We start from the raw sequence: 25,472 nt of genomic DNA, 5'->3' as shown, positions 1-25,472 counted from the left end.
GACTGCCCAGCACGCAGGTCCCCAGGCCCTCTCCAGACACCAAATGTGACAGGCACCTGCGTCCAACCAAACCCAATAAGACCTGAATTAATTTCCTCCCACTTTGCTATGTGATTTTATTTGACTGTTTGGGGGGATAGGTAATACAGTCGGATCTTTCCAAATTTAAGAGGTACCGAAGAGTGTACTAGAAAAAAATCCCCTCCCACCCCAGCACACGGCTTTTGTTGCTCTTTCTGCAGACAACCTATCTAAATTCCTTTTTATTTTTATTATTTTGAAAAGTTTATTTATTGTTTAAAAATGTTTTTCTTATGTTTATTCAGTTTTGACAGAGACAGAGCGCGAGCGAGAGAGGGGCAGAGAGAGGGAGACACAGAATCCGAAGCAGGTTCCAGGCTCTGAGCTGCCAGCACAGAGCCCGACGTGGGGCTCGAAGCTGTGAACCATGAGATCATGACCTGAGCTGAAGCTGGAGGCTTAACTGACTGAGCCACCCAGGCGTCCCTAAATACTTTTTTAAAAACAAACTTAATTTGCTCCCGCCTTACAAAAATCATGAGCATTCAAAGCAAAAACTAACTTTAAAAGCAAACCCACCCCACCCTCAGCACCTTGGAACACATACCCCGCCATCCAGACTTTCCAGCATTTTAGTACATGTCCTCCCAGACTGTTGGCAACGCATATCCGCTTTTCAAAAAAAAAAAAAAAAAAAAAAACAAACCCGAAAACCAAACACAAGATCAGAATCACAACATTGATCTTTCAATATCTTGCCAGTGTCTCAGGAACATTTCCTTGCTGTCTTCCCTTAAAGGACATTAACAGCTTTGTGAGCTTCTGAAAGCATGGATGTGTTTAACCAGACCCCAGGGATGGGCATTTGGGATTTCCGGATTTCCCTGTGATAAGCAGTGTGGTGATGGGACCTCAACGCCTAGTTTATTATAACACATTCCTAGAGGGGAAACGCTGGGTCACAACTTATGGCCATTTTTTAAGACCCCGGATACCCATCAAGCCGTCCTCATGTTCAGCAGGACGGGACGTCCAATCCGATTCCGGTTTCCTCAAGGCCCAGAAGTCTTGGTTCCTACCCCTCCCAACAGCAGCTGTGTGCCCCTGACCCCGCCTCCACATCTGCACTAAGGCCCAAGCCGTGCTCTGGGCCTTGTGACCTGCCTGGTCCACAGGCTCACGGGGCTCTTACCTGGGTCCGCCTGGCTGAGTCAGCTGACAGGGGGCGGGGCGGGCGCCACCCTTCCCAGAGCCAGAACCTGCCTGGGACAAGGGCCACCACCCTCCAGGGAGGGGAACAGACTCTTGGCAGTAGCTGGAAAGGACGTTCGGCAGCATCTGGCCGGCAGGTAAGAGCGGGGGGCCCGTACTGACTGGGACCGAGTCAGGCTTGCTCTCCCGCTATCCTGACCCTCCTGGGTTCCCAGGCAGCTTCCTTTCCAGGCGCCTCCCTCTGGGAGCACAGTGTGAATTGGCGTCTCCTTCTCTGACCCCAGCCCTGGGTCAGTTCCGTTCCAGGGCCCAGTGATCTTTATCCAGACACCGTGAGGGCTGCGGGCTCCTTCTGACGGCCTGTGCCAGTGTTCGAGAGATGGGACCCCCCCCACCCCGACTCTGTTCCTTGAAGTGCGCTTTTGGAAGGCCAGGCAAAGAGTGGGTTTCCACAAGGCACTGGGAGTGCAGGCCTCGGTTTCTGTTACTTGTTTTCTCTGTCTGAAGCGGCTTCTAGCCACTTCCCTACCACGGCAAGGAAAAAGCTGCTGGGGAGCTGGGCCAGTGGCCTGACCTTCTCAGAACTGGTTTCTTCCTGTGGAGACTGGGAACCCCCCACCCCCCACACCGTCCGTCGTGAGAACTGAATGAGCTCATGGCTGTGAGGGGAGAGTCTGTGCCCTCCGCACAGCACAGTCTCAGAAAATGGTGCTTCAGACGAGGCTGCCACGCTGGCTCGTTACCTGGGGCGGCCCAAACTAAAGCAATTCTTTTTTGTTTTTACCTAGTTTTTCTTTGTCTAAAAATGTTGATTTCCAAACCGGTAACGATTCTGACAGCACCGTCGCTGCTTACCGGGGCTCCCTGCGTCCACCCCTGCCCCTCTGGTCTGTTCTCCAAACGTCGACAAGAGGGGGGCCTGTTAAAATTTAAGTTGGACCATGTCCCTCTGCTGCTCAGCGTTCTCCAGTGGCTCCCATCTCGGCAGAGTAAATGGCAAATCCTGGGGAAGTGGCCTGCTCACTCCTCCTGTGACCTCTTCATCACTGCTCCCCCTCCGAACGACGGACTCCAGTCTCACCAGCCAGATGACCTCGAAACAACAGGCATGCCCACCTCAGGGCCGCTGCCGCAGTGGCCACGCCCTCCACCTCGTCACTCTTCCTGCTCTTCCCTACCCCTTTAGGCTTTTACACAAGTCACTTGTCACCCCCACCTGGCAGTGAGGCCCTTCTGGACACTCCACCCTCCATCCTGCTTTATCTTTCTCCCCATCACTTCCTACCACAGCAAACACACTTATCCAGCTAGAAAGAAACCCTCCTCAAGGACAGATTTTCCTTTTGCTCCCTGCCTCAGTACCTAAAACAGCCCAAGGACGTAGCTACTCAGTAAAGGTCCTGAATGAATAGCTAATGATGACTGCATGCCCTTTACGTGCCAAGTTGCACTCTATACAGATCTTTTTAAGGATCTTTAATTTTTTTTTTTTTTTAACATTTATTTATTCTTGAGAGACAGAGCGCAAGCAGGGGAGGGGCAGAGAGAGAGAGAGGGAGACACAGAATCCGAAGCAGGCTCCAGGCTCTGAGCTGTCAGCACAGAGCCCGACGCGGGGCTCGAACTCACGGACAGCGAGATCATGACCTGAGCCGAAGTCGGACGCTTAACCGACCGAGCCACCCAGGCGCCCCTCTTTTTAAGGATCTTTACGTCCCCACGACAACTCTGTGATGCAAGTACTGTCACCCTGTTACCTGTACCACAAAAGGACACTCAAAAGGGACTTGTCCGTGCTTATTTGCACCAGCGAGAGGCAGCAGTCCGAATCCAGTCCTGCCTGCCTCCCAGGATTTGCTCCTGCTCTGCCTCTCCGGGGCCTGCATTCGGGAGCACCTGCATTCCCTGTAGACATTCACAGCTTTTCTCCAGCATGCGGTACAGCCCTGAGGGGGAGGAGGGTACCTGCTGGTGGCCTAGCAACAGCCTCTTCCTTTCTAACTCCCCACATCCCTGGGCTAATCTGGCCTTCTAGGAGCTATTCCTCTGACACTAACCCACGCTTCCCTCCCGCACACACTGTCTTCTGAAGGGTGGATGAGCTGTCCACAGGAACAAGTAGGAGTCCTGTAGTTTCAGCTGGTTGGAACAAGGCGTGCCAAAGGAGTGTTCTCATCCCAAAGTCCAAAGATGGAAGCTGACGCCCTTGTCAGCCTTCTTGATCTCCAAGGACCTGACTGCTGGACTGTTGTGGGTGGTGGTATTGCTTATATCCAAAAAAAGCACAGAAACTCAGGGATGGAAATTCTGTGAAGTGCAGGGGGAAGGAAAATTCCTTTGAGAGAGATGGGTTATTTTCCTTTCAGAGGAGCCAATTAATTACAGGAAGCCGGTACTGAACTGAGCACTGTCAGATCGTAGGAGGCAGCCTTTCAATCTACCTCATCAGGGCACTGGTTTGTTGTTTTTGTTTTTTTTTTTTTTCCCCTCCCTTTCTAGGCCCAGGGTTTCTCTTCTCTTCAAAGGACTTTTTTGGGCTTTCTCTTCCCCCTCTGTCTTTTCCATTCCTTTAAGAAACAGTAAGTGGATGCCTGCTGTGTGCCAGGCACTGGGGAGGGAGATAGGCAAATACAGCACAGCACAAATCCAGTCCAGGAGGGAGGGAGGAAAGAGGGGAGGGAGGGAGGGAGGAAGTTGGTTCAAGAGGGTGGAAGTGGAGTGTGCTACTCCAGGGATAGGGAGGCCCAGACCTAAGGGTCCAGCTGCCTTCCAGATCTTTACTACCTCATTTTTTTCCTAGCTTTGCTGCCCTCTACAGCTGGCTACCAAATCCACTTCGTGGCCTGAGCCAGAAATCTGGTGTGAGTTCACCTCAGCTTCTGCGCTTGGGAGCCATACCCAACTCCTGCCCTCAGGATAAATCTCTAAATTTCAACGTGGAATTCACATCTCCATGACCTGACTCTTGGTACCATCTGTAGTCACACCTCCTCACTTTCCACACTCACCCTGCATTTCATTCATTCCAGACTGCCTTCTGATACTAAAACTCACTCTGCTAGTTCATGCCTCCATGCCCTCTCAGGTGCTGTTCCCTGTCTTGAATGCCATTCATGCCTTCTCCCTCCCCCTTGTTCCTCTGGTGAACTTCAATTCTAAACTTTCTGTTCCCTCAACCCTAAGCTTTCCCCCAAATCCCCCCACACGCACAGAATTAGGCAAACCTCTCTTCTCTAGACCACAGAATCTCATATTCACCTATTCATCATTCATCTCAAACCATCGGGCTTTCCTGGTTGCCTTAGCCTTTTGTCCTGCATCCCATAAGCCAAACTGCCCGAATCCCTTATAAGAAGCAGTGGGTCCAATTCGGCTGTGGGAAGTGATCTGCCCGGCCAAGCACAAACCCCTATCCTGGGTAGCGGGGCTCACTCAGCCACTATCGGGTGGGATCCCAGGGTGGATCTGCGTAGGGGTGGGGGGACACCTGCAGCTAAGCACCTGGTCAGAAGTCAGCGCCAGGCAAGGAAAAAACAAAACAAAACAAACGGCGAGAGAAAGAGTGGGAGGGCCGACGATGTCACAACAGGTAGGAAATACTCGAGAACTGCTTAGGCAGCCTTGGTGAACAAGAGGGACCTTCTTCTCTAGCAACAGGCAGCGAGGAGCGGGGAGCGCAGGAGTGTCTTTACCCTTTTCTCCCCTCCCACAGCTGCCTTAGAACAGAATCTTCTCAGCAGGAAACGGATCAACCGCCTCCTCCCTCCTCTGGAGGCCGTGAATGGCCCTCTGGGGTCAGCGGCGTGGGGTACGCGCGGTCCTTTTAAAAGCTCGATTTGAGCCGCGCAGCCTCCAGTCCAGTAAAGAGGGGTCAAGGGGCCCGATCGAGCCTTCCCATCCCTTCCTCTGCAGCTTTACCTGATTTCTTTTTGTGGGTGCTGGCGCCAGCCATGAGCACCTGGATAAGGCGAGAGGCCGGCTGGATTCTAGCAACCCAGCCAGCTTACCACCCGCGCAGAGACAGGAGGGCGCCATTTTCCACCCCGCTACCGCGGGGCAATCTGGGAGCCATCGCGAGCGGCGCGCGGGCCTGGGTGGGTGAGGCGCATGCGTTCTAGATGCCGCAGCGAGCCCTCGCGGCCTGGCGGGGTCTCTGCGCAGGCGCGGTAGCCCACAGCGGCCGCGAGACGTCGCTTCCGGCCCGGTTTGAAGCGAATGGTGCGGCCCGTGGGAGTAGTTTGGAGATGTTTGAGCGGTGTGACAGACAGGGAAACTGAGGCTGGGGTGAAGAACAGTCCCTCGCGACCAGCGGGGCCTTCACCGGTCCCCAGTGCGTGGAGATTGTACCTACCTGCGGAAGTCGGGGAAATTGAGTCTGAGAGAGGAGGCGGATTCGTCCGGAACGGTGGTTCCCCGGGGGTGAAAAAAATCAGTATGATGCCCCGTATTTGTTATAAAGGCGACACACGGGCAGTGAAAGTAATTTATAGTAAAAGACCATGCACCTCACTTTGTAAAGGCTGGAACTGGATTACACCAGGTGATGTTTGTGCCTAACGTAAAATGAGTAAGTTTGGACTTGAATTTTGCCGACAGTTTGTATTTGACTTCTCGAGTCAAAGGCTAGATACTTGTATACAAATGTGTAATTCGGATGACAGCCACAATGCAGACACACGTGGGCGTGTTCTGGTGACTCACCGGTGGTGAGAAGGACTGACACTGATTTTCCGAAATGGTGAACAAAACAGAGTACGACCTCCCTTGATTAGCCTGGTATATGCATTTCTGGATAACATATTGCATATTAAAACCAGGATAAACTCACTGTATGTTTTTTTAAGTTTTTATTTTTGAGACAGCAAGTGGGGGAAGGCCAGAGAGAGAGAGAGGGAGAGAGAGAGAATCCCAAGCAGGCTCTGCACCGTCAGCGTAAAGCCTGATGTGGGGCTTGAACTCACAAACCCTGAGATCATGACCTGAGCCGAAATCAAGAGTTGGTCACCTAACCAACTGAGCCACTCGGGCACGCCAAAACTCATCGTATCTGTATATAAGATAGGTTGCAAGCAGGCTTTTTTGCCCACATGAAGGTTTGGAAGGACACTGGGAAAATTGCGCAGGATGGAGGACAGTTTTTTATGGTGAACCATTCTGTGCCTTACAAGAGGTCCAGGTGTCTGCTCGCTGTGTCTTAAGTGTTATTAGTGTCCCCTCAGTCTTGTGACACCCCAAATCCCCACACAAATTTCCAGTCTGTTCTTGGAAAACCACTGAGTTATTCAAATAACAGTTTTTGCCACCATGCATGTGTGGTGGGGAGGCACAGTGTGGTGAACAGACACAGCCCCTGCCCTCGTGAGGCGGGGTCTAGTATGAGAAAATACCCAGATGTTAATCGTGTAATATGATAAATAGCTTGATGATAGAGGCGGCACAGGTCAGGGTTAGGAACACATGGAGACCCAGCCAACTAGCAGGGGGTCCGATGGCCTGAAAAAGACAACCTAAGAAACAGCATTGGAGCTAAGCCTTTAAAGACCATCACATAGGAAGGGGTGGTGTGCCAAGCAGAGGGACCAGGACGATTAAAACAGGCCCAGGGTCCCCGGCAGGCCGTAGATACCCAAATGCTGTCAGTGGATAGAGGGATGATTGAATGAGACCCAGCCTATTTGCTGGCTAGGAGCCATTCCCCGCTGTATCATAAACTGTTAAAAGTTGGGGGAATAGCTGCTTCTCGGTTCTGCCCAGAGCCCAAGACTGAGGTGGGGCTCGCAGAAGGTGGCAGTGGCGAAGGTCCCAGACGCAGAGAAAGTGTTGTGTGGTCCTGGCCTGGGGGTGACTTCCAGGAAGTGGATCTCCAGTTCTGCTCTCCCAGAGGGCAGCCGCTAAAAATATAACTGCTGTGCTGCTTCAGTGTTAGAAAAAGCAGGGCAGGGTTGGCCTCTTACTTTCATATCTGCTCTTCGTGCATGATCCTGGAAACAGTGACTTGTTTTTGACAGATGGTACCTGCTGAGGACTGTCCCAAGATAAAAAATCTCCCCGAGTGTGTGCAGGGGAAGGCCACAGACAAAGGGGTCTGTTCCCCCAGTGGGTCTAAAGGGGTGCAGAGCCAGTCTCCCTCTCCCCCTGGGACAATCCCTGTTCCTTTGGAGGGTATCATTTCTGCTCCAAAGACTAGACTAGGGCAAGGGTCTGGAGCAGCCTGCCTTCAGGAGCCAAGCAGGAAGTGTAAATTGCCAGCTGGAAACTGTGGGAACAAAGAATACACAGGCAGCCCCGTCTAAGAGGCAGAGATTGCAATGCGGCCTGGACTGGGCGTTGCCATGCACCATCTCTGCTCTCGCGTTGCCAGCTGTTTTTGATTTTTTTTTTCAATACAAATTAGAAGTGAAGAATCTTATTTTCCCAGACTTTAAAAGGTCGGCCCTAGCTCAAACTTGAAAAAAACAAAAAACGAGACTGAGAGGTGAGCGAAACCTATTTGGGACCCCTGGTCTTCATGTCCATCCTAGGAAGGTGGTGTCATCAGGACATCAGAACAGCTGTACACAGTAAAGGGGTGCCTGGGGTGGTCACAGGAACTGAGTGGGCTGTGTGCCAGGGGTGATGGGACACCAGTCCCGCCTGCCCGGGTGCAAATCCTCTGGGCATCTTCCCTGAGTGACCCACAGGGGCCAAGGTCGTCCTCATCCATCACTGCTCCTTCTCCTTCTGCACCTGCTGCCTTGACCCTTCACGCACACCATTCCTTCTAATTTGGCATCAAATCCCTTCTCTCCCACATCCCACCCCTAAGCCCCAGGCTGTTGTGCAGACCTCCCCGCCTTCCCGCCTCTCCCCAGGGGCTACAACATCTGCCGGTGGGCCTTGCCTCCTCTCTGGTTGTTCTCCACATAGCAGCCAATAGGCCTTCTGCGTGAGCCTGGGATGTCTTACCCCTGCTTCAAGCCCCCTGGTGGCTCCCCACTGCTCTCAGTATCTAGCCCACATTCCCTGAAGTGGCCCACATGGACTTCTGATTCCTCCAGAGGTTGGAACTGGTAGCTCACAGGCCAGATGCAAACAGATTTTATTTGACCTTGCAGAGTACTTCATACATTCAAATTGGGCTACTGCCTAAATGCAAAACTCAAGACACTGCATTTCATGAGATCAGAGGTTTACAAGGAGAAGAGTGGAAGCCCAGGCTAAGATCAAGGCTGGAAATGGGTGGTATACAGTAGGAGCTCAAATACCTAGAGGTGAAGAGGGGTGTGGAGGGTGGGGGAGGGATTCTCAAGGACCCTGTTGCCTTTCTGTTGTAACTAAGACCCCACCTACTTTAACCCTGGACTGAATTCTGTGTAGCTGTGGGATGGTGTTGTGCACACCCCTAACAAAGGCCAGGTATGCAGAAGGTACTCGCTATGAACGTGCCAGATTGAACTTGGATCCTGAGTGATCAGGCCTCATAAGCCCGCCTGACCTTTGAGACATGACTGGGAAGGACTTGGCCCCTAGTCCTCCTCTTCCTGGCCAATACAGCCCAGAGTCAGGTGAACATGGTGGGATGGAATTTTGCAAGGGCGGCGATCACGGGCTTGGGAACAAAACAGACTTGGGTTCAAACTCAGCTCCCCCATCTCTAAAACGGGGACAATGCCTTCCCGATAATCTTTCTCATCCTGAGAGTCCTGAGTGGTACACATGGATGGGAGGTAGATGCCCATGCTTCCTGTCACCCCTCCTCACCCTCTGTGCCCTGTAGAGTGTTCCAAGGAGCAGCCATGTCCACGCTGTACCCATCTCTGGAGGACCTAAAGATGGACCAAGCCATTCAGGTAAGCCACCGGGCGCGTGTTAGCCTAGGCCCCCTGATGGGGCCTTTGTGACTGCCCCAAGGTAAGTAAGGGAGGCTTGCTTGTCTTGGAAGGCGTTGTGTGTTGAGGGCCCCTGGGCATGCAGGTCGCCACTGTAGGGCCTGCTGGTGGACAGGTGTCCAGAGGTTAAGGGAATGGAGTTACAGCAGGAATGGAAAAGTCCAAGCAGCTGCAGCAGACAGGCCTCTCTTGTGCCCACTCTGTCCCAGTGCTTCCTCCAATTGGGTACAGGTAGACTCCATACTGTAGACAGGTTTCCAGAGTAAACCCCAGGGGTCTGGCATTTTGCCGGCTCATCCACAGAAGCTCCTCTTCTTTCTATCTACCTGTGGTTCCAGTGGGTTTTGGGAATTTGGGACTTTTTGACTGAGAATTCGGTTGGGAGGGGCCTCAGTTGTTCTGGCTGTCCCAGGTAGTACGTGGGACCTGACAGTTGGCGGGTCACAGGCTGTGGGGAGAACCTCCCCCAGAAACAGGAACACCTAGAGAGACCACATCTACATACCTCCCAGGTTCATGGACACCCCACCTTAGGCCCACCAGCATAACCAATGCCCTGACCCTCAGCCTCAGGGAGCCCCAGGCCATAGCTGACCAGTGCTCCCCACCTGTCCCCAGGCCCAGGCCAGAGCTGCGCCCAGGATGCCTGCCCTGCCAGTCTCCCAGCCTTCAGGTGAGTGAGCGGGGCAGGGGTGTTACTGACTGACAGTGACCTCTTGTGGCCACTTCCAGGCACTTGCCTCTTGTCTGTCACTGTGCTGTGGGCTTCCTGCACATTTACTCCCACCAGAACCCTTTGAGGGGGACCCGTAGGCCACTAACTCCCCTGATTTGGGGCTACCTTCTGTGGCCAAGTGAGGAGACCAAGATGTTTGTGGTGGTCCTTTGAGTTGTTGGTGGAAGTCGTGATTTAGGTCCTGTAGCAGCTCAGTTGACTTCAGGCCACTCTCTCCCTCCTGGTCACCGTGCGGTTTCCCTGGAACTGCCCTGGGGTCCCACACCAGCCTCCCACAGCCCCCACAGCCCGTGGATTTCCTAGAAGCTGGGGTGTCACAGCCCCAGCACCACCCCTGCGTCGGATGTCCAGCTAGTGCCAAAGGAAGTCCATTGAATTGAACAGCAAAGTGATCTGTGAGGGATTCTGTGTCCCAGGCTGCTCCTGGGGAGACCCCTGCCCCTCAGCCCTTCTGAGGGGAGAACCCACATCACCAGCAAGTGTTCTGTGCATTCTTGGAAGTAAAAAGCATCCCCAGGCCCTGTTTCTTAATACAAACGAGTGACCACATGGGAGCCAGGCAGGTGTGGCCAAGCTCACACTCTTGAGTAACACCTTTCCTCTTCCTTCCCTTCCTTTCCCGTCAGTTTTGTACCCAAGCCTGGCAGAATTGGAAAATTATATGGGTCTTTCCCTCTCCAGCCAAGAAGTCCAGCAGAACCTGCTTCAGATTCCAGAAGGTGCTAGTGTAGGTATTTGTCTCTTGCCTAATATCGGCACAGAATCTCCCAACTCTTCCTCCTTGTTGGTCTGGCATTCAAACCAACTGGAATCTCCTCTTCCCCAGCATGCCTGTGGCTCTGTTTCTTGATAGCACTTTTCATTTTGAACCATTATTAGAAGTGCTGTGGGGTTTCCTGCAGACCTGGGTGCTAGAGGGCCACTGCCTGCCCTTTGACCTGTGGCTTCAGGCTGCTGGCCTGAGCCCGCTGGATGAGAAGGGAGGGCAGGGCATTAAACCCAGCCCAAGCCTGCAGGCTTCGAATGAAGGAGCTGCCTGTGCCTTGAGAGCAGGTGCATGGACGGCAGAGCCGAGGGGCAAGTAGCTGGTCACCCAGCTCCGGTCCCCAAATAAACCATAATGCTTGCTTGATTCCTTCTCTCCATGGTTTTAGGGAGCAAGAGAAACCTTGACACAGAAATGTTCACTCCTGAAAATAGGTTCACTTAGAGACTCAGTCCTCACTGAAACCCCCTCCCAAGGAGCTCCAGCATCTCCTTGGGCCTTGGTCAGTGTGCTTGTCTGCCGTCCATCCCTGAACTGGTGAAAGTCAGTGGCAGAACCATGATGGGAACCGCTGCGGCCACACAGACAGCCACTGGCGAATGAGGGCCTCATGGGAGAAAACCCATAAGGATGAGGGCATGTGGGGCCCTGAGCAAAACTGGTGACACCTGGGTGTTTCTGCCCAGTGACCCTTGACAGTCATGCTGTGAAGTACAGACATGAAGCAAGGAAAGTCATGTTCTATAAACTTCAATTTGAAGCCTTTGATTTGATTCCTCTCTGTTACCAGTAATTAGGACATGAGTGTGTTTCACCTAAATATTGATAAAAATATGACAAATGAATTCATTTTTATAATTTTTTAAAACTTTTAATCTATTATTATTTTTATTTAAAAAAGGTTTTTTTTAATGTCTTTATTTTTGAGACAGAGAGAGACGGAGCATGAGCAGGGGAGGGGCAGAGAGAGGGGGAGACACAGAATCTGAAGCAGGCTCCAGGCTCTGAGCTGTCAGCCACAGAGCCCGACGTGGAGCTCGAACTCACAGACTGTGAGATCATGACCTGAGCCCAAGTCGGACGCCCAACTGACTGAACCACCCAGGCGCCCCTAAAACTTTGTATCTTTAAATAATCATAGATTCACGGGAAGTCACAAAGATAGCACAGAGAAGGGTACAGAAGATTGTACCCTCCCTCCAGTTTTCCCAGTGGTTATGTGGGAAGTGGCTGCATAACTACAGGATAAAGAAAGGGGGTCTTTTGTGTTGCTACAGTGAGTGTCTGCAGTGGGATGTCACTGTTATCACCTGCATAGATAGACTCACGTAAGTACCAGTGCAGCCGAGGCACAGACTATTTCACAGACAAAGGTCTCCCTTGGGCTGACCCTTCATAATCATGCCCACCTTCTCCCCCTCACCATCCCTCATCCCTGGCTGCCACTAGTCTGTTTTCTGCCTCGATAATTTTGTTTCAGAATGTTATATAAATGGAATCCTTTCCAGATTGGTTTTTTCCACTCAGCATAATGCCCTTGAAATGTTTCCAGGTTATTGACTGTATTAATAGCTCATCCCATTTTACTTATTTGTTTTTATTTCTTTATTTCTTTTAATTTTTTTAATGTTTATTTATTTTTGAGAGACAAAGAGCACAAGCAGGGGAGGGGCAGAAGGAGAGAGGGGGATACAGAGTCTGAAGCAGGCTCCAGGCTCCGAGCTGTCAGCACAGATCCCAATGCCGAGCTCGAACCCATGAACTATGAGATCATGACCTGAGCCGAAGTCGGATGCTTAACCGACTGAGCCACCCAGACGCCCCTGTTTTTATTTTTTAAAATGTTTGTTTATTTTGAGAGAGAGAGAGCATGTATGTGTGTATGAGCAGAGGAGGGGCAGAGAGAGAGAGGGAGAGAGAGAATCTTAAGCAGGCTCTGAGTTGTCAGCATGGAGCCCCACATGGGGCTTGATCTCGCAAATCTGTGAGATCACGACCTGAGCCGAAGTCAAGAGATGCTTAACTGACTGAGCCACCCAGGCTCCCTGTTTGCTTTTATTTCATTTCATTTTATTTTAATTCCAGTGTAGTTAACTTACAGTGTGATATTAGTTCCAGGTATACAGTACAGTGATTCAGCAGGCAGTTCCATATACATCACCCTGTGTTCATCACGACAAGTGTACTCCTTCTTCCCCATCACCTATACCCCTGCCCCCCACCCACCTCCCCTAGTTCACCCCATTTTGTTGCTGAGTAGTATTCCACGGTACGGAGGTACTGAGGTTTGTTTAACCCATTGAGGGTCGTTTTAGTGGTTTCCAGTTTGGGGCTATTACAGACTAAGTTATCGTGGGTATTTGTATACAGTGTTTTGTGCAGACATACGTTTTCATTTCTCTGGGATAAATGTCCGGCAGTGCAGTTGCTAGGGTGTATGATAAGTGCATGTTTACATTAAAAAAAATTTTTTTTTTACTGTTTATTCATTTTTGAAAGACAGAAAGAGACAGAGCACAAGCAGGGGTGGGGTGGAGAGAGAGGGGGACACAGAATCCAAAGCAGGTTCCAGGCTCTGAGCTGTCAGCACAGAGCCCGACACGGGGCTTAGAACTCACGAGCTGTGAGATCATGACCTGAGCCGAAGCCGGACACTTAGCCGACTGAGCCACCCAGGCGCCCCTATAAGTGCATGTTTACATTTTTATTTATTTATTTATTTTTATTTTTATTTTTATTTTTTTTAACGTTTATTTATTTTTGAGAGAGAGACAGAGCATGAACGGGGGAGGGTCAGAGAGAGAGGGAGACACAGAATCTGAAACAGGCTCTAGGCTCTGAGCTGTCAGCACAGAGCCCGACGTGGGGCTCGAACTCACGGACCACGAGATCATGACCTGAGCCGAAGTCAGCCGCTTAACCGACTGAGCCACCCAGGCGCCCCATGTTTACATTTTTAAAAGAAACTTCTGAACTATCTTGAGAGTGACCGTAGTGGCTGTACCATTTTATTTTCCTGCCAGCAACACATGTCACTCTGGCTCTTCCTCACCAGCATCATCACTAATTTTAGCTGTTATGACAGGTGTGCAGTGATGTCTCATCACGGTCTTAGTTTGCATTTCCTTGATGGCTCGTGATGCTCAACATCTTTTCCTTTGCTGCTTACAAGCCGTAAATTCTTTTCAGTAAAATGCTGTTCATAGGTTTTGTTCACTTTTCTCAAAGGATTGTTCGTTTTTTTAAGTCAAGTTTGGAGAGCGCTTTATTCTAGAGTCCTTCATCAGACATGTCTTTGTAACAATTTTCTCTCAAATGTAGCTTCTCTTTTCAAGCTATTAAAAGGATCTCTAGCAGAACAAAAGTTTTTTAATTTTGATGATGTTCAATTTATGGATTTTTTCTTTCGTTGATCAGGCCTTTCTGGTCTATCTAAATTTGAGTTAATTTTTTTTTTTAATTTTTTTTTCAACTTTTATTTATTTTTGGGACAGAGAGAGACAGAGCATGAACGGGGGAGGGGCAGAGAGAGAGGGAGACACAGAATCGGAAACAGGCTCCAGGCTCTGAGCCATCAGCCCAGAGCCTGACGCGGGGCTCGAACTCACAGACCGCGAGATCGTGACCTGGCTGAAGTCGGACGCTTAACCGACTGCGCCACCCAGGCGCCCCAATTTGAGTTAATTTTTGTGTAAGGTGTGAGGCTTAGGTCAGGGTTCATATTTTTGTTCTTCTGATCCATGAATAGAAAATACCTTTCCATTTATTTAGATCTGCTTTGATATGTTTTATCAGTCATTTCTTGGTTTTTGTTTTCGGTATACAGTTCTTACATATGTTTTGTTGGATCTGCTCCTGTTTTTTGTTTTTGAGTGCTTATAGTTGGTATTGTACTTTTTAAAAAGTTTTTATTTATTTTGAGAGAGAGACAGCATGAGTGGGACAGGGGCAGGGAGAGAGGGAGATAGAGAGAAACCCAAGCCCTGATATGGGGCTCGAACTCATGCAACTGTGAGATCATGACCTGAGCCAAAACCAAGAGTTAGACGCTCAACCGACTGAACCACCTAGGCGCCCTGGTATTGAACTTTTAATTTGAGTTTCCATGCGTTCACTGCTAGTATATAAAAAATATAGTTGATTTTTATGTGTTGATCTCGTATCCTGTGACTTTTCTGAACTCAGTGATGAGTTCTAGGAGTTTATTTGTAGATTCCTGGGAATTTCCTAGTAGACCAACATAGCATTTGCAAATAGGGACCGTTTTATTTCTTTTCCAATCTGTATGCCTTCATTTCCTTTTCTTGCCTTGTTCTTCTGGCCAGTTGTTCGAGTACCATATTTAACAGTAGTGGTGAGAGTGGGCATCCGGCCTGGTTCTGGGCCTAGGGGGAAAGCGTTCATTTTTATACTTTTTGCTTAAATTTTTTTCAAGACAAAAACCAAATTGAGCCTCCCCCCCCCCCAGTTGCTCACTATTTGCTGTGAAATTTTCTTTGATTTTTAGGTGGATTTTAAAGGGGGTCCTCTCCTGATGCCAGTGTACCTTGCAAAATGAGGGTCCCCTTTCTGTATACTCATCCTCTCTCTCTCTCCTCATTTCCCTGGCTGTTTTTCAGCGGTGTAGACTTTGATGCCCCCTAGTGGCTTCGTGGAGCCATGTCCCCTAGCGGCCCCCACAGAGGCGTGTGGTCTGGGGATAGGATAGGGCCCAGGGACCACTACATCTTCTTTTCCCCATCCTTACGAGGCCCCAGGGGCCGGCTGACCCACCCTGGTGTGTGCAGATGGTGGGCTCTGGCCCCTTGCTGGGCCAGCTGGTGGCACCGGTGTCTGGGAACAGCCAAGGTGCGCGGCGTGCAGAGATCAAGCCTGGAATGCGCGAGATCCACCTGTGCAAGGACGAGCGTGGCAAGACGGGCCTGCGGCTAAGGGCCATCGACCAGGTAGGGCTGGGGGCTGGGCAGGAGAGAAGGGGGCATCCCCGAACGCATCAGCCACCGGCCCAAGATGGGGCAGCGCGGGGCCCTGTCCGCGGTAAGGAAGGTACAGAGCAGGCAGGGGAGCCGAGGCGCACCCAACCCCAAGCCCAGGCTCTTCCTCTCAGTCTCCATCCTGCAAGGCCCTAGGGCTGACACTGGGTTCCAGCAGCAGGGACCCTCCACCCGTCCCTCCCGGGCTCCTGCTGCTCAGAACCTCCCGCCCTCCCTCCCCTCCATCACAGGGATCTGGCTTCCAGGCAGCTGTCTGTAGACAGTGGAAGCCAGGGGTGCCGATGCCATCACAAGAAGCCATGCGGTCCGGGGGTTGGGGGTAGAGCCTCCAGCCAGGGTTGAAAGCTGCTCCCTGGCTACGCGGCCTGGAGCATTTCTTCCCCAGGAAAGTGTTTCCCCAGGAAAATTGCTGCCCTGCCCACGCAGAGCTGTGGTCCCCGTGCCCCGTAGCTCCTAGGCGGTCGGGAGGAGAACAGCAGCACAGGGACCTGGGCACAGACTGGGCCGGGGAGCTGACCGTGGAGCCCCGCCTCCCCCAGGGGCTCTTTGTGCAGCTGGTGAAGGCCAACAGCCCTGCGTCTCTCGTGGGGCTGCGCTTTGGAGATCAGATCCTGCAGATTGACGGGTGTGACTGTGCCGGCTGGAGCACAGACAGAGCCCACCGGGTGTTGAAGAGGGCATCGGCCGAGAAGATCGTCATGGTCGTTCGGGACAGGTGAGTGGCCTGGCCCCCGGAGCCTCTCTGCCCCCAGCCGCGTCCCAGGCAGCTCATTGTCTCTGCCCGCCAGGCCGTTCCAGCGGACCGTCACCATGCACAAGGACAGCACGGGCCACGTTGGCTTCGTCATCAAGAAGGGAAAGGTCGTCTCTGTGGTCAGAGGGAGCTCCGCAGCCCGCAACGGGCTCCTCACCAACCACTCCGTGTGCGAGGTGAACGGGCAGAACGTCATCGGGCTGAAGGTGGGCCACACGGGACTGGAGGGGCTGGGAGGTTGCCGGGTGGAGGGGAGGCTTGTGTCTGTGGGCCGGCTGCTGCCCCGTCCGAGTCTCCGTTTCCTCATCCTGAGGCTGCTGCGACGGTTCAGTAAGACAAGGAAGGTAGAGCTCTGAGCTCAGTGCCAGGCACGGGCTAAGTGCTCAGTAAATATTCCTGTTGTCACTACCACGTGGAGGCCAGAGGAGAGGCCGAAGGAGGGGCGAGAGGGCAAGAGGGCACGTGCAGGACAGGACGCCGGGCTGGGCAGCTGCTTGCGTGGGCACCTCCCTCCTCGGCACTTCTACTTGCACACTGGCTCACGGTCAGTAATAGGAATGCTTTAGAAAATGTTCGGAAAAACACTCTGACCTCTGTTCATCTTTTGAGGGTGTGTGTGGTGAGTTTCATCTTTAAAAAGCAAGAAGGAGGGGTGCCTGGCTGCCTCTGTCGGTTAAGTGTCTGACTCTTGATTTCGGTTGAGGTCATGATCTCACGGTTTGCGGGATTGAGCCCGGGTTGGGCTCTGCACTGGCAGGATGGAGCCTGCTTGGGATGCGTTCTCGTTCTCTCTCTCTCTCTCTCTCTCTCTCTCTCTCCCCCTTCCCCCACTTGTACTCTCTTTCTCTAAAAAAAAAAATCACTTTAAAAAGCAAGAAGGAGCAGGGGTCTAGGGTCTAGTGGACACGGCCTGAGGGGTGGGCACCTTCAGGGAACAGACCACAGAGATGGTGAGTCATGTGGCTTGAACAGGTCACCCTGAATAGTGGTTTGATCCTGACTCACTGCACCCCGACCGAGAGCAGTTCTGTCGCAGGTGTGATTTAGAGTGAGGGTCCCTTCCTCACCCGAGGCCAGAGCTCCAACCTCCCCAAGCCCCCGCCCCCGGCAGAAGTGGCCTGAGCAGCGGCTTCTCACTCCACAGCGGGCACAAGCTTTTCAGCCCGTTCTTGGCCCCTGTCAAGGGCCGTCGTCAGGCCATCCCGTCCCTTATGTGCTTTCCACGCTTGACAGCCTCCCCCGTTCTTTGGAGGCTTGCTCTCTTGGCTCATAAGCATGTGGCCAGGAAGTTCTTCCTGATGTGGGTCTAAGATGCCCCCTACTGCGTATTCTCCCCTCCCTTGGGGGTCAGGCCTTATGCCCCCAAAATTGACTACACCAGTAAGGATTGCGAGTGGCCGTTGCTCTCAGGTCCACTCCTTTCCAGGCCTTCCAGTTCTTTGATCTTCACTGTTCTGGAGAACAGTCAGTCTAAAATGTGCGGCAAATTCTTCCTTGCCAGAGGCTCAAGGCATCGTCATGAACTTGTTAGTTATCCTGGCAGACCATGGTGCTGGTTGCTCTGAGGACTGGGTCTGTCTGTTTCCTGAAGGGCCCCAGGTCGCTATGCTTTTTGAGATGGTTTGCTTCTCAAAGCTGAGCCAGTTCCACCCTGTGGCTGTCACCAGTCCGATCTCACACGTCTTCTCCACTTGTCCCGCGACAACTAAGTGCACAGCCAGGTTCGATGTATGTGAAAGGTCAGCGGTCTCAGAGTAAGAGCCGAAGCTCTTCTGTGGCCGTAGCTTTAGAGTTTGATCTATCTGGCCCGCTTTGCATGGAGGCTTGTCCTTTCTTGTTCTCCATGGTCTGAATGGTATCTGTAGGCCTTTCTCTTTTTACTGGTCAACCGGAGGTAAGAGGAAGAGGTCCCGCGAGGGCTTGGCTCAGCTGGCTGGCCACCAGGAGCCCACTGGGTGGACGGGTGCACCTAGTGGTCCCCGCGCGTGGTAATTTTCCTTGTGCCTTGGGGCCAGAACCTGAGTGTGACTGAGTCAGGGGGATGGGATAGAAAATGTGGGCTCTGGGAGCTCTCTGGTGGGAGGGGCGAGCAGTGCTGACACCCTGGTATGTTCAGGCCCACAGGACTGGCCTTCAGGGTGAGGGTGGGCAGGGGTCCTCAGGTCAGCGGGCCTCAGGTCAGCAGGCCTCAGTCACCGGGCCTGTCCTGGGTGTCTGCCTGGGAGCCTCACCTAGAGGCAGCAGGTCCTCCGGCTGGGGCCGCGCTGACCCCTCCTCTGCCCCCGGGGGTGACTGCTCACTCACCTCCTCCCCAGGACAAAGAGGTCACAGAGATTCTGGCCACGGCCGGGAACGTTGTCACCTTGACCATCATCCCCACCGTGATCTACGACCACATGGTCAAAAAGTAAGGCTGCCCCCCTCATGCCTGCCCCCTCACCCCCCTGCCCACAGCCACACCAACCTCCTCAACCTCCTCAAGGCTCCCGGCCTGCCCTCCCCTGCCCTCCCTTCCAGGGGGCTGGTGGCTTCGGGCGATTTAAAAGTCTTAGAAATGGAAATGAAGGACCCCATGGGGGATGTATGGGCTAGTGGGGAGGAGAAGGTGCTGCCGGTTTGGGCGACTGTCATTGTTGCTGTATCTAGGTTGTCCCCGACCCTGCTCCACCACACCATGGACCACTCGATCCCAGATGCCTGACGCCAAGGGAGGGCAGCGCAGCCCTCCCACCCTTCTGCAGAGGAGAGCAGCGTCCTGCGTCCTCCGGGTTCCAGGGGCCTGCTGCCGGGGGCGGGGCCGTCTGGAGGGGGCGTGTTCCACGCAGGGTCACGTGGGGCGGCCACCGATACTCGGGGCCTCCGTGAGCTGGACTGAGGCCCACAGGCGGGGATCCTCTGTGCGGGTTTAGATGCTGGACACGTAGGCAGGTCGGCGCAACACTTCTTAAAGTTGCAGCTGGGGCCCTTGCAAGATTTTCGCCTCCACCAGAGACACAGTTCCACGTTTTGAGAGAACAGAACTACATTCTTTGAGAGGATTTTTTCTTTTTCCTGTACTTGCCATGTGTCACAAACTGGCCAGAGTCCTAATCCTTCACTTCTTTTGAATAAAGATTTGATTTTAAACAGAAGCCCTTCTTCAAAAGTAATTGAAAATTCCAGAATCCTTGGTCCCGTGACCCACCAGGCCTGGTTTTCTTCTAAGCAGTGGTGAGACCGCCGCTTTTTCAAGACACACAGTTCTCTGAGAGCCTGCCACCGTCACGTGCTGCCTGCGGGCCGAGGCAGGGGTGACTGGAGCCAGGGAGCGGTGCGGGGCTCTGGAGGAGGGGCACCGGCTTCGGAGCACCCCTGCTCAGCCTGTGTCTGCATCTGCCGAGCAGGTACGAGATCCGCTTTGGGAGGGGCCGCAGGGGAGGGGACGGGGTGCATTTACAGGCCCCGCCAAGTCTGACCCTGAGGCAGGCTGGGGGACGCCCGTCTGGATCTTTCACCTGAGCCGGGAGGGGAGTGATCCCAGCTGCCGCGACAGATGCGTGGCTGCACTGAACTTGCACGCGGCTCGCTGCTTCCCTCCAGCTCAGAAAGGATCTCTTTCTGCTCAGCTTTTCCCAGCATGCACCCTGGGACTCCCAGGTTGGCAGGGACGGTTTGAGTCCCCTTCACCCCTCCTCAGAAAACAGACACGACATAAAGAAAACAGGCCGAGGGTCTTGCTGCGTTTTCATGCTTTAATTCAGAGCTGTCTGCTGCAGGTACAACTCTGTCTGAACAGGACAAAGGAGACAAAGTGAAGACCCTCCCCACCTCCCCCCTTCCCGTGTCCCCTAAATTCTCTGTCGAGGGGATGGCCGAATGGAAGAGTACGCCGTGACATGTTTGCACTGTCCCCCTAGGTCAGAGTGGGGGTCATGAGTTCCCTGGGCTCAGGCCCTCAGTGGGCCCTGGTCCCAGAACTTTGTCAATGCCTGCCCTTCCCCAGGGCGCTGTCAGTTCCCTGGTGCTAGTGACGACTGGGAAGGGTGTTCAGTGAAAAGCTTAAGTTATCCCCTTGGGAGATGCTCGGAATAAACTCCGCCGGAGGCCAGCTCTCTGTGCAGAGTCCCAGCCCCAGCTCTGATTCCTGCCTGAGCCTGGACCAGAAGAGCAGCAGGGAGGCCCAGGCCCGGGCCCTACAACTAAGCTGAAGCCACTTCCGGCTACTGGGCTCTAAGGGACCAGCAGTTCCAGGAGGTGGCTCCTGGGAAAATGTCCCTTAGGATCCAATCGGCTCCAGCTGGAGGCTGGAGAGAGGGGAGGCCCCCACGATTTCTGCTCCAGAAGCCGAGGGCAGGAGGGGAAGGCCACAGCCCAGCAGGAGGAGGTATTAAGCAAGAAGGAAAAGGGGAGCTTTGGAGGAGGAGCACTGTGCGGGCGGCCCGGGCCCCTGGCCTTGCCCTCCGGCCCCACGCTCTGTGCCCTGCGTCACCAGGGCTGGGAGCCCGAGCCGGCAGGCCGCTGTGCCTCCGGCGCCCGGAGCCGCACGCGCAGCGCTGCCCCTCTTGCATAGATGCGGACACTGAGCACACACACGCACACAAGGAGGGCCGGGCCCGGGCCGCCAGCCAGGGGGCCCCCCAGGGTCCGTCCCAGGGCCGCCGCCTCCGCTGACACGGAGAAGTAGTAAAGCCCCCCCAGAGGCCCCAAAAGAGAAGACCCTCAACGCTATGGGCGGGGGCCCGGCAACCCGGAGCAGCAACAGATGGGGGCAGCGGCCCCACTCACCTCATGCGCCGCCCTTGGCGAGGGCCTTCTCCAGCAGCACAGAGCGGGCTCCGGCCCCAGCCCGGACCACGTCCACCAAAACACAAGACACGACAGGAAGGCCACAGATAGCAAGACACAGACAAGAGCAGAGGGGCTACGCGGCTCGACTAGATTCCAGTGGTGAAAAATATATAGATTTTATGTTGTCAAATATAGTCATACATTTATTTTCTCGGCAAAGCTTTGTTTCTAAGGAGACGCTACGCAGCTTCGTGAGTACACGGCACAGGAGGCTGGGTCCACGGCCAGTCCCGGCTTGGCTTTGGATTGGGTTTGTCCACTGCCCCTCCATGTCACGACCCCAGTGTCTGTGGGGCAGCCCCAGCCGGGCCCCAGGAGTTCAGGTGCGGCTTGGCTGGGGTAAGGGTGCTCCACAAAGGATGGCTGGTCTGAGGCCCCCAACCGGTGGGGGGAGCTTTGGAGGCACAAAGCATGTGGCAGAGGGGGCTGTCGCCCCCATGGCTGGGCTGGCTGCCCACGTCCAGTGCATGCAGGTGCCCCCCCCACCCCGCCCCCGAGTGGAGGGCGCAGAGAGGAAAGGCGGAGCCCATAGGTCAGGCGACGGCTGTCGGAGCGGCTGGGGTGGGCAAGCAGCCTTGGCAGAGAACCAGAGGGGCCCCTGGGCCGGAGGGACGAGTAAGACACGGGGTCCCACCAACCCCTCCCAAATGCGGGGCCCGACCTCTGAAGGAGGGGCGACCAGATGGGTGTAAGCCCCACCAGGGAGAAGGAGCGGTTTACTTTGTAAAATAACAGTGGTGGTAAAAGGTCAGCAGCTTTGCCGGGGGACCAGATGTCCCAGGGAAGGAGGGGGGCAGGCCAGGGAAGCTCCCAGGCCAACTGGCCTCAGGCTGTGAGTGGGGAGGCTCAGGGCACCCCCGCTTGCCCCGCCCCATCCCTGCCTGGGAGACATCCCAGGGCACCCTGCTTTGGCCTGGACGAACATCATGGCTTCAGTATCCCATCTTGCCATCCATCCTGCTGGAATTCCTTCCAGAGGCAGATAGGTCTAAGTTTAGGAACCCTCGCCCTCGAAGGCAAACAGCCCCTCAGTGGAGACGCTGGGGTGCGTGAGAACCGAGCCCCAAAGTGAACATAGTGCAAAGCAGAAGTTGGGCCTGAAGCCCCCAGAGCAAGTCGGGGTGAGCTCCAGGGGCGGTCGTGGCCTGTGGCTTCTCAAACCAGCTGAGGACTGCCCCCACGGTGGCGGGGCCTCATCTCGGAAGGCTGGAGGAGCCCCCTGGAGCCGCCGGCCCCTGCCTCCTCCTCGCGTGCTGGCAGAGGCTCGGGACGGGACGGGAGCTGGGCTCAGGTGCGCGCTCCGGGCCCCGGCGCTGGCCTGTCTGGCTCGGCTGTCGTGGGAGGAATGATCTGCGCCGAGAGGGGACCGGATCCCGGGGAAGGTCTAGGACGAACAAACACAGAGAACCCACGCTGCGCTCTGCCACCTCCTGCCCGTCGCGGTCTTTCCTCCGGCCCGTGCCCACGGCCTGGACGACGCTTCTGAATCCCAGCGCCGGGAGCGGCCTGAAGACGCCAGACCCAGTGGCTGCAGACACGGCTCCGAGTCCCGGGCCAGCTGCCTGTACTCTGGGAGGCGGCTGCCTCCGCGTGAGGAGATGATGCTGGCCCAGGAGGCTGGACCCAGGGCAAGGGGCGGCCTGAGAGAGAAGGCGTGGGCGGGAGGCCACCAGACAGGACGTGGGGGTGGGGGCCAGGGAGGCTCCGGGCGTCTCAGGCCCAGCCTCCCCAGATCAACACACCAGAGACGCTGTGGGCCGGGGCCGCCCCGCGGGAAGGTCCAGGAGGACAGGGCCGGGCCGGGGGGACCTCGCTACCTCCTCTGTCTGCAGTTCGTACAATCGGCGTGCCTCCCTGCCTTCGGTCTCTCTTCCCTTGTCTCCCGTCAAAGTTTTGGGATGCCTTCCCCCCACTCCGACTCTCAGCCCCCCTGACACGGTTCACATCCTGAAAAAAAAAACAAAAAAAAAACAAAAAAAACAAAACCACTTCCAAACCCGAGACCAAACAAGTAAGATGCTGCCCTCCGGGAACGAGCGAGAGGGAGAGCGGCACCCCTACAATCAGTGGTCGGGCCGCCGGAGCCGCTGGCGGGGACGCGGACCCCTCACAGCTGGGAGCCGCCGCCCGGCCCGCCCGGGCCCTGCTGGCTCAGCGAGCGGCAGCTGATCCTGCGGATGGAGTGCAAGGCCACCGTGCAGCAGCCCCGCAGCAGGGAGCTGATGTTGTAAATGGGCTGGCCCTGGCGTCGCTGCGAGCGGCACAGCCAGGCCACCGTGGGCACGGCCGGCACCACCACGGCCAGCAGATCCACGATGTAGTGGCGGCTCCAGTAGCTCTTGGGCTCCTTCTCGGCCGCGGCCACCTCCTCCTCGTCTTCCACGGGGCACGCCACGCTCACCGACGGGCTGGGGTCGGCACCGGGCCGGTGCGGGCTCGGCCCTCGGGTGACGGGCTCGGGGGCCTCGAGCTCGTCACCCACCGTCACCACCACGGCCGAGTCGGGGTCTTTGGGCCCCGGGGGGCGGGGCTCCGGCTCCGGGCACCCGTGCCCCGATTCGGGGACCGCCCCGCAGACCTGGGCCCTGGTCACTTTCTCCAGGATGGTGTCCAGGTCCGGCTGGTACTGCACGAAGTCCGTCTGGATGGCACGCTCCTGCACGCAGCTGGCCTGCACGCCGGCCTCCGTGCCACACAGCAGCTTCTCGTAGGTGTTGCTGGCAGGGAAGCGGGGGCCCAGGCTGAAGCCGCCGTGCAGCGAGCCCTCCTCGGGGCCGCAGTCCACGCCTGACGACAGCAGGCTGCTGGCCTCCAGCGCGTCCGTCCGGCTCAGCGTGTCGTCGGTCACCGCGAAGCCGCTGTCAGCCCCGTCCTCGCCCGAAGCCCCGGGCTGCTCGCCGGGGGGCCGGTCCCCGCACACGGCCGGGTCACTCAGCTTGGTGTAGGTGGAGCTGCGGGTGAGGGAGCGGGCGGGGGACCCGCCGGCCGACTCCCCGGCGCCATCCTCCTTGGCCGTGCCGTCCTGGGCCACCTCCATGCTGTGCAGCAGCGTCTCCAGCTTCTTGTTCTGGATGTTGATGTCCACGAAGTACTTCTGCAGCCCCTTGTCCTTGTCAATGAGGTTGTTCTTGACCGTGTCAATGACCTGCTTGAGCTGCTTGATCTCCTTGCGGGCCTCCTTCAAGGCCAGCTGGGCCTCCACGCGGTGGCACTCCTCCTCGATCCAGTCCTCCTGCATGCGCGACAGCTGTGTCTTCAGGTCATCAATCTCCGTGTCCCTGCGAGCAGATGACACACACACGCTCACTGCCTGGCCCGTCACCACCACCAAGGGCAAGCAAGGAAGGGGCTGTCACTAAGGACAGAGGGCCGGAACACACAAGGCCTGACTCAGTGCCTCCTCCTTGCTCCACGGGGGGGAAGGGGGCGGCCAAGGGGGCCTCCTCTTGGGGGGGAGAAGACACGTTCGGGCCCCTCTGCATCCCCAGCCCTGGAGGCCGTAATGCAGACGACTGTCCCCATTTAAATCCATCACCTACAGAAGAGATTAGACAAGAAAAACGCTCAGTGTATACATATATGCTGCTGCTATAAAAACCAAACACATCCACTTTAAAATCTTAACGTGCGACAATAAAAACTAAACCTAAAATCTCCGCTCTAGGGGAAGGAACACGGCCCCCTATGAAATCCGGTGCTGAAAACTGTCCGCAGAGGGACACCGGGCCGGGGACGCAGGGGCAGGCCGTGGGCCGCTTTGCTTTGCTGAGGGATGTTCCAGCCGCCATGTGGGGGGAGGCTGCCGATTTCACACCTTCCCTCAAGTGGGGGGATGAAGAGTGGTGGGTGGAACAGAGGAAAGTGATGACAACAGATGGCCCTCTTTTAGTCACATTCAATGTCTCTGCTGTGTATCTACTATGAAGAGGGTGGGCCCAAAAGATGGACAAAAACGCACGGGCCACTCCCAAGAGGTGAGGCACGTGCCAGGCACACCAGACACAGGCGTCTGAAACCCCCAAGTCACAGATGAATCCGGGGTGCGGGGGACGGAGGCAAGTTAGATAAACATCCTATCAAGCCTGGAGGTAAAGGCAGCGTGAGATCGGACAGGACGCAGTGAAAGCGGTGAGGACGGAGGAAAGCCATTCCTGAGACAGGAAGTCCTGTCGGGGGGTGCCCACCGCGGCATCCCTCCCAGCCATGTGGCCCACGTGCCCCGAATTCACGGAAATGCAATCCACGCATGGCTAGACCATCACCCTGAGGGTGAGGAGTCCACCAGGGCCATCAT

General features: G+C 55.1%; 2 protein-coding genes across 13 annotated transcripts in view; one reads left to right on the top strand and one right to left on the bottom strand.

Annotated features, from left to right (window-relative positions):
* Positions 1–445: 445 nt before the first annotated feature.
* SDCBP2 (syndecan binding protein 2) lies at positions 446–19,482 on the top strand. 7 transcript variants are annotated; one of them, XM_019826725.3, is made up of 9 exons: positions 446–1,370; positions 8,990–9,062; positions 9,720–9,774; positions 10,464–10,564; positions 15,391–15,549; positions 16,137–16,312; positions 16,386–16,557; positions 18,667–18,758; positions 18,998–19,482. In XM_019826725.3, exons 2-9 carry the CDS (start codon positions 9,009–9,011, stop codon positions 19,050–19,052), a joined length of 864 nt encoding a protein of 287 aa, XP_019682284.1. In that variant the 5' UTR covers positions 446–1,370; positions 8,990–9,008; the 3' UTR covers positions 19,053–19,482. The 7 variants fall into 7 exon arrangements, with proteins under 7 accessions (XP_019682284.1, XP_044909730.1, XP_006929984.1 ...); XM_006929922.5 differs by lacking the exon at positions 446–1,370 and adding an exon at positions 5,378–5,451; XM_045053794.1 differs by lacking the exon at positions 446–1,370 and adding an exon at positions 5,431–5,773.
* A 586-nt stretch (positions 19,483–20,068) lies between these two features.
* Positions 20,069–25,472, bottom strand: part of SNPH (syntaphilin) — a 35,992-nt gene continuing 30,588 nt past the window's right edge. For all 6 annotated transcript variants that reach the window (XM_023251375.2, XM_023251376.2, XM_045053791.1 and 3 more), the window contains one exon: positions 20,069–24,456. In XM_023251375.2, the coding sequence (XP_023107143.2) occupies positions 23,286–24,456 (1,171 nt within the window). In that variant the 3' untranslated portion in view covers positions 20,069–23,285. The remainder of the gene's footprint in view (positions 24,457–25,472) is intronic.

Source organism: Felis catus, chromosome A3 (assembly GCF_018350175.1).
Source record: "Felis catus isolate Fca126 chromosome A3, F.catus_Fca126_mat1.0, whole genome shotgun sequence".
NCBI classification, from domain to species: Eukaryota; Metazoa; Chordata; class Mammalia; order Carnivora; family Felidae; genus Felis; species Felis catus.
Note: the sequence above shows the minus strand (reverse complement) of the source record. Positions and strands in the feature narration are given on the sequence as shown.

Coding starts and splice junctions, on each gene's coding strand:
- SDCBP2 (XM_045053793.1), top strand. Junction 9,063..9,613: donor AGATGGACCAAGCCATTCAG/GTAAGCCACCGG, acceptor CATACCTCCCAG/GTTCATGGACACCCCACCTT. Junction 18,759..18,997: donor TACGACCACATGGTCAAAAA/GTAAGGCTGCCC, acceptor TGCTGTATCTAG/GTTGTCCCCGACCCTGCTCC.